Genomic DNA, 7615 nt, shown 5'->3' with positions numbered 1-7615 from the left:
TTGTTATTATACTTTCGAGATATTTGCACAATGTATGTTATAGGCAGGTTTGTTGTTGTAAGATTGTCGTTTTACTTAATCAACCAATTAATATGTGTGGGTGTGGTGTGCTTGCAGCAATTTTCTTAAGTAAACAAGGCTCGTTAAAATTTTTGTTGTATAGGTATAGTATGTTGTTTCTAAGATTTTACGTACTTATATTAATTTCGAGTAAATAGTGGGTCTAGACTATACTAAAGCCAAATCATTAATATGACCTTTTATTTGGTTTGCGCATTACATTCTGAAAGCATAAAAATAGTTCCAATTTCATTTCTATTGCATGTTTCTGTCAATAATGTTGATTTGGATGGTGATGAACTTGGATGGAAAATCCTTCATAAAATTATAATCTCTAAGCAATATTCCCTGACACATTACGCATGAATCAACACAACTCACTTGATTATTGCCTTAATTAGTAATTATTAAAATATTAACTTTGTATTTTCACCTCATTTGTTGAGCGAAAGGATGCTTGTTGATAAGTCTAGACTAATGTTATTCAAAGGACGTTGGCCTATTCAAAATATTTTGCCTTCTGGAGTATCATTGTGGCTAAATAAAAGAAACACACGCAATGTCACCCTGAAAGGTTACACAGGTGAGGTTAATATTGCCATTATAATATTTCGTGCATAAGTTTGCCCTACGGTGTCAATTATGGCGAACAAACTTGATAAGCGTAATATGGTTATAAAATTAGAAGGTGACATGACATGGCGTATTGTTAATATAGAGGGAGAAAATAAATACAACAACATTTGTGCTCAGATTAATAATTGTTCTGAGCATTCGTGTGTTGGGTACTTACTTTTTGCGCCTTGGTTATGAAGGTTTTGTGTCTGTTCTCTGTTGCTGTCATTTGATTATAGAAATCGGTGGCAATATCGGTTACACAATTTACCGTAAGTAAATAACATACAAGTGCATCTTAAAAAGTAATAAAGATGCTTATATTATAATTGTATTGTTGTGGCTGTTGTTATTACTTAACACGAAATTGTTAATTAACAGGATTTCAGGTTATCGTGCTTTTATCATTAGTTTTAATATTTAAATTTAATTCAACATAGGGTTGACACATTTATTTTATTTAAGAGTTAATGAGTTGTCCACAATGATACATGATATAATTAGACCATGTTTTTGAAATTCAATGTAAAATGTTTACACGAAAATATGGAAACCGACTGATATTATAAGTACTATATTTAAGTATTGAGGTAAGCCTTATCATGTACTCCAAGTTTTAATATTATAAATGCAAAAGTTTGTGAAAATGTTCGGATTTTTACGTTTGTTAAAAGTAATCGTAAAAACAATAACAGATTCAGATGAAAACCATGTCGGATACGATACTTTTTATCTCTGTGATTTACTTACACCCATCAGAAATAACGGATTTTATAACCTGATTATTTTTGACAATAGACTGGTGTTGGCGTTGTGCTGTGTTTGAGAAACTTTTGGAGCGAGAAAGGCTTTCCAGGCCGGTGACGCCGCGAGCAAACCTTAGTAAGTCATAAAAAATATTTTCAATAGTATTGTCTTAAATGTAATTTTTTAAAGATGCCAATAACTTACGTATGCACCGGTCTGTTTCTAGTGGTGCTCGCCACAAGATCCTTAAGCCACGTAACTAAAACTTTGATAGAGATAATAGGGTTCTCGGTTACCATAATTCGGAATGCAGAAAATATTTGTCTTAAAATGAGTTTTAATAGGGCATGCTTAAATTTTATTAACTGTTTTTATAATTAATAAAGATTTCTATGGAAAATTCGCTCTGTTCTAAGAATTCCATTCTTGTAAAGAACTTGTAAAGTAAACTCGGTCAAGGTGATTTCAAGTCAAATATTTTAGGTAGGTATCGTCTGTGTTGACATAAGGCTGAGAAACATTTTTATAAGCTTTTGTTAACCCTAACCGGCGACCCTAATCGGCTCATCTGTCCATCAAATGAGGAGAAATCCCATATAAAATAAAGAAGTAAATTTTATATAAAATAAAAATACAAAATTAGCAAATTTCTGTTTTAGTAATGGTCGTATTTTACTCGACTGTCGAATGTTTTTAACTATGTACACGAGTTCGCTTTTGTCGTGTCCTTAGTAAATCCATCAATGCCAGATGGAAATAATTCCATCCACAAATCCGTCGTAACAAATAAATTACAAAGACTGCCGCAAAGTCCTTTTAAAATATGAATAACAGAGACAGATGCCATTTAAATTCCTAACTTTGTTGAGCACAATTCATGGGCGTCTGGCACGTGTCCAACTCACCGCGCATCCTTAACTCCCTCCGGCAAAGTAGCTTCAGTTTTCAAAACAAGGGCCTCAACATTTGTACTCGAAAGTTGAGACATTGAACATTTTATAAGAGGTAACATATTTTATAACGAGAGTGTCTTATGTATCAATGGAAGGTAACTCGAGAGTAACAGTATTCAAATTGATCCAGTATTATTTTTATTTCACTACGGGGTTAGTTTGGGTAAGCAATAAGCAGTATGGTGAAGATCTGTTCTTCGGTTTGAAACACGATGTAGTCAGTATAATTAAGTATTGTGAGACTTAATATCTGGCCGTCTGTTGTCTTACGATGTCGAAACTAATTAAATATCATATAGAGACTAGAACTTTGCATCTTATTTTGTGTGTGATGTGTATTGCTGTTGTTGCTGAGCATTCCTTGCGTTCACCAACAGGCGTGACTCTAAAAAAACTTCAATGATTTTAAAATCGTAACTCGTTTGATGGATTTGCATTTATTGTTTTTTTTTTTCTTTATATAACTTTGCTTCTTATTACCACGAATTGGTATGATATTGCTTTTTTTATTGTAAGTTATTTTTGTTATTACCATATTGATTCTGCCTTTTACCGCTTACCTACAGATAGGTAAAAAAAAGTCATAGAAGTAAAATTTTTATAACTCCTCTGAATTAATATTTTTAACACATTAATCTTAAATAAATTCATATATTTACCCTAGTATTAGATTTTAAAATCCCAGTGATCATTACTGAAATTGCTTCGGTATGCATGCAGTCAAAAATCTAGGTGACATAACAACACGCTAGTCCTAGGTTACCTAACTGAAATATTGCCTAACTGGGGCATTATGTAATCTTGCGCCTATAAACAAATCGATAGTTCATTATAATTTCGTAGAAACAAACATTTGTGTGATCGCCGCAAAAAAAAAATTGCCCAATGCAGTGATGCCCAAAACATGTCGACTGACAAGAGAAGAACATGCTTGGACGGTCGACACAGTTATAGCGGCCTGTTTAATTGCTTCTTCATGCTCTCCTTCAAGGACTACAATTTGTAAGAAGATTAAAATTTAATATAATAATTTTAAATACACTATTTCAAGGTAAGTTTGAGTCAAAATACTAATCGGTGATTCGATGCGGGAATAATTCTCAAACGATTAAACTAAGATGGATAGCTAAATGCAACGCTAATTAAGGAAGACAGCGGTATCGCGAGCATCAATGCGGTAATAATCAATTAATTAACCCTCACGCAGCATACAAGATAGTAATTGATACGATAGAGCGTACTTATTGTATGCAATGTTAATTCGCGTACTCTTTGTTATGATATTGGTCTTAGGGTTTATATCTCCCCAAATTTTTTGTCCTATGGTACAGTAACCTAAAGTTAAGAAACTAATAAGTCTCCTATATAATATAAGATATATAAATATGCCATAAAATCATACCTGTCATAAAAATAAGTTTATAAGTTTTAAAGGGTCGTTTGCATGACGTCAACTCCTGCTGGAATACCCTATATATGAAATAAATATATATTCTACTAGTGTATATTTCCATGCACTGATAACAAGCACTCTACTCGGACAGCGGGTGGTTTTTCACACTCTATATGCCGCTAGCACGTCTCCCGGGACTGAAACGCTCTCAATTATATTTACAGTTCCTTCATGCCTTTGATTTGGTTTGCAAATCGTTACTTTCACTGATAGGGTGACTGAAACTTTGTAAATGGAATTAAGTTTTCATACCACGCAATGTATAAATGAGTCTGTACAAAATGTCAGTTATGCGTATAAGATAATGTCATCAGTTTAGATGTAGGACAGGTATCTAACATTTACAATCGAACATCTCGATCGATCCTATTGCTTATAAGGATCAATAGCCTCTAATGGTTATTAGAGATATTAGTACTAATATCTATTACTCTGACCTGAAATGTACTAAAAATGTACATTTCAGGTCAGAAATTGCAAAAAAGCACTTTCTCCATATATACATTAACGACGAATACCAAGGTTAGTTAAGTTTAAAATCTGTGGATGCAGATCATAATGTCTTCAAAAATAACAGATAGTCTCGTAAGAGAGTTTTTGAAGCTACAATGGTTAAGCTGCCATTGTCGTCTCATCTCGATTTATAAAAAAGTATGCTCTATTTTTTTGTTGGTGGTAAGGTATATCCAAATAATAAAGTTTGTGAACGGTATATAATGTATTTTCATACAATACAATTAACATACTCAAACACCGAAATACGAGGCTCAAAACAATTTTAAATTGGACCTTAAACCCTTCTTGTGCTGTTGACAGTTTTCGGTCAAAGTTATAATCGATTTGTTTTGCGAGTGCAAATCAAAAGCGTTGACCTCGTATTGTGCTGCCAGTTGCCACTACCAGTCATAGCAAAGTTAATGAAATAACTCTGCAAGGACAATATTTTTAATAAGGTCATAAATATTTTTTAATTCTTTATCCTAACTACAGATATTGAGAATATTTACAAAAAATAACAACTGGGATAAAATATTTTCTTTACTTTTGGCAAGATCAGTTTGCGTATAAATATCTACCTGTGTCAAAGGGTAGGTAGATACTTATCATTTTTTTAAATTTTAATCCGAAATTCACGTAAGGTAGGTTGGTTAGTATCTTAGTATCTTGTTTAAATGAAGAAATCCAGTACTTATCTAAATACTTAAATGTTGCCTAGACTCTGGATTGTTCAGTAGGAGCATATTGGTAAAGAAAAAAAAGCCGAAAATTTTATCGAGATATTTAGATAGCCTCTTGCAAAACCGAAATGTTTGATTATGATCTACGAATGGCTCTTTCATATCTGAATTATCGCTCTACGGAAAGCACTCGATGAATTTTCACCGTTAGAAAGTATTATGATTTAAGTATTTTGGAAAAGAAACACGACTTCGACGTTCCCTTTTTTTAATCATAATAATTACAGAACAATTTAAATTTAAAAATGATTCAAAAGTGCAATTGAGATATTTAGCACTAGCGACATCTATTCTCTATTATGAACAACTATTTCATTGTGTAACAGCGCCATCTCTTGACATGCACAAATTGAACCTTACAAGTTATACAATTATGAAAGTAGTACACCGAGCGATCAATAGAGGGCGCTCTATTCAAATATAGCAATGCGTCATTAGGTAACTTCTATTCGGTACATAGTGTTTCCTTTAAAATGATTTTAATGAATTTTTTACTCAAATACTTAAATCATAAATTATATATTACATATGTACCCTTATCTTATTTTTCATAATTTATCATAGACAACATAATAGTTTTAGATTGACATCTGTCGTTTGACATTGACATTTTATATTTCAATCAAAAAGTGTGTTGTGTGTTGGATTTTTGTTTACTGTTTTTATTATTTCTTACTAAAATGCCGATATAAACCGCAAAGTAATTAAATTATTATTTACTCACCGTCCAGCCCATCCTTCCAACGAAGAACTCCGATATTCAGGTCTGTATTTTTTATTTTGTGCACTATTTAATTTGTTTTTGATTTTCACGCTTAGTTTTTTTGGACTACTCGGTATTTTATATCCGGATGCGACACTCATATTGTTTATGATGGGAGCTCACTATATTTATTTGTTTTTCTATTTTTTCAGATAACATGGAGAGTCCTATAGAGGAAGAAATAGACAGTCAAGAGTCAGACGAAGAATTTGCGTTTGAAACAGACCATTTAGCTTTACGGAGGAACAAGGATTACAGTAAATTGTTAAAGTACATAGTTAAGCTAGAAGCGCAAAAAATACAAGCACTGAAAGACATTGAAGACTTAGCGGAGGCCCAGAATCAAGCTTTAGAGGATCCTGTAAGTTTCATAAACAAATTAAAAGCAGGGAGCATAAATTTTCCACCTCGGCAAACCATTGCAAACCTGCCAAATATAAATTGGGCTGAATATGGAATTGATACCATTGACAATGATGATATAAAAGACACAAAACAAAATAAAGATGATTTAGACACACAAACGAAAGTACGAGGCAGGAAGTTTACAGACAATAAACCTGAAACCTTTAACCAGTTATGGTCTTGTGAAGAACAGAAGAGATTGGAAGAACTGTTAGAAATTTACCCTGAGGAAGCTATAGAGGCGAGGCGATATAAGAAAATAGCACAAGCACTCGGGACCAGAACTCCTATACAAGTCATGAGCAGGATACAGAAATATTTTGCTAAACTAGCAAAGGCAGGTTTGCCTATACCTGGACGGCCTCCAAAAGGCATATCACGGGATAAGAATAGGTCAATATATTATAAAAAGTCAACTTTCTTCCCACAACTCCATATCCCAGTTAATATGGAAGATTCTTATGACAACATAGAGCCACCTGAAAACTTCATGCCTTTCGACATGAAGAATGACGGCAAACATATGTTAGATCTCCTTAAAACAGCAAGAGAACAAAGGGTGCTGGATGAAACAACACCTGTGTACCAACATACAACCATGTGTGTTGGATGTCAAAAAACAGGCTTCCTCGGAGCAAGATGGACAGATAATACTGGCACTGATTATTGTACTGATTGTGTTGTTAGGCTTTTGCCTATGGAAAAACTTATACCAGTTCGGCAACCAATGTAAAATCAAATAAATCATATTTGTTATGTTGCATTGTTATTTTAAAATATCAACATTATTAGATTGTTAAGTCATAACACATTTTTTATTATTTTCATAAATCTTAAATTAACAATTATTGCTGACACACATTCCTAATTAAATCTATATTTTATCCCAGATATATACACTTATGTTTAAACTTTCTACTGTTACACTACACTAGGCGTTTCATAAGATGAGATATAAGAAATCACTATAGCACTAAAAATATTGTAATTAGAACAAGTTTTTGTCGGGGTTGCCGCGATAGTGGGGCGATCGCGGTGGCTGATGAGAATCCACTGGGCTGGAACACTGAGTGAGCACGGCTTACACCCGACTCTAGTTCCTACCCTCGTATAACTACGCTGATTGGAGGGTAACAGCGTGTTTCTATATCAAGATGTACGGAATGAAACGAGATTCATCTCTTTCTAATCCTTTTTTATTGCTCCATTAGTTGACCGCGTGTCTAAATAAAGAATGTCGATGGGAAAATAGTTATTTTCATATTGTATTTAATTTTACTGTTTAAAACATGTTTTTTTTATATAGTCTGGAATTTATTATATATTTTTTTACAATGCCTAGAACTCCTGTTCTACAGATTATAACGTTTAAACTCGTTTT

General features: G+C 33.1%; 1 protein-coding gene across 1 annotated transcript; it reads left to right on the top strand.

Moving 5' to 3' along the window:
- Nucleotides 1-5653: 5653 nt before the first annotated feature.
- On the top strand, nucleotides 5654-6995 carry LOC115453694 (ZZ-type zinc finger-containing protein 3). Its single transcript, XM_030182413.2, has 2 exons — nucleotides 5654-5830; nucleotides 5982-6995. The coding sequence occupies exon 2, from the start codon at nucleotides 5987-5989 to the stop codon at nucleotides 6965-6967; it is 981 nt and encodes a 326-aa protein (XP_030038273.2). The 5' UTR covers nucleotides 5654-5830; nucleotides 5982-5986; the 3' UTR covers nucleotides 6968-6995.
- Nucleotides 6996-7615: the final 620 nt, after the last annotated feature.

This window comes from Manduca sexta, chromosome 28 (genome assembly GCF_014839805.1).
Source record: "Manduca sexta isolate Smith_Timp_Sample1 chromosome 28, JHU_Msex_v1.0, whole genome shotgun sequence".
Lineage (NCBI taxonomy): Eukaryota > Metazoa > Arthropoda > Insecta > Lepidoptera > Sphingidae > Manduca > Manduca sexta.
Note: the sequence above shows the minus strand (reverse complement) of the source record. Positions and strands in the feature narration are given on the sequence as shown.

What these genes read in the sequence shown, in the direction of transcription:
- LOC115453694 (XM_030182413.2), top strand. Translation starts at nt 5,987, where the DNA reads ATGGAGAGTCCTATAGAGGAAGAAATAGACAGTCAAGAGTCAGACGAA.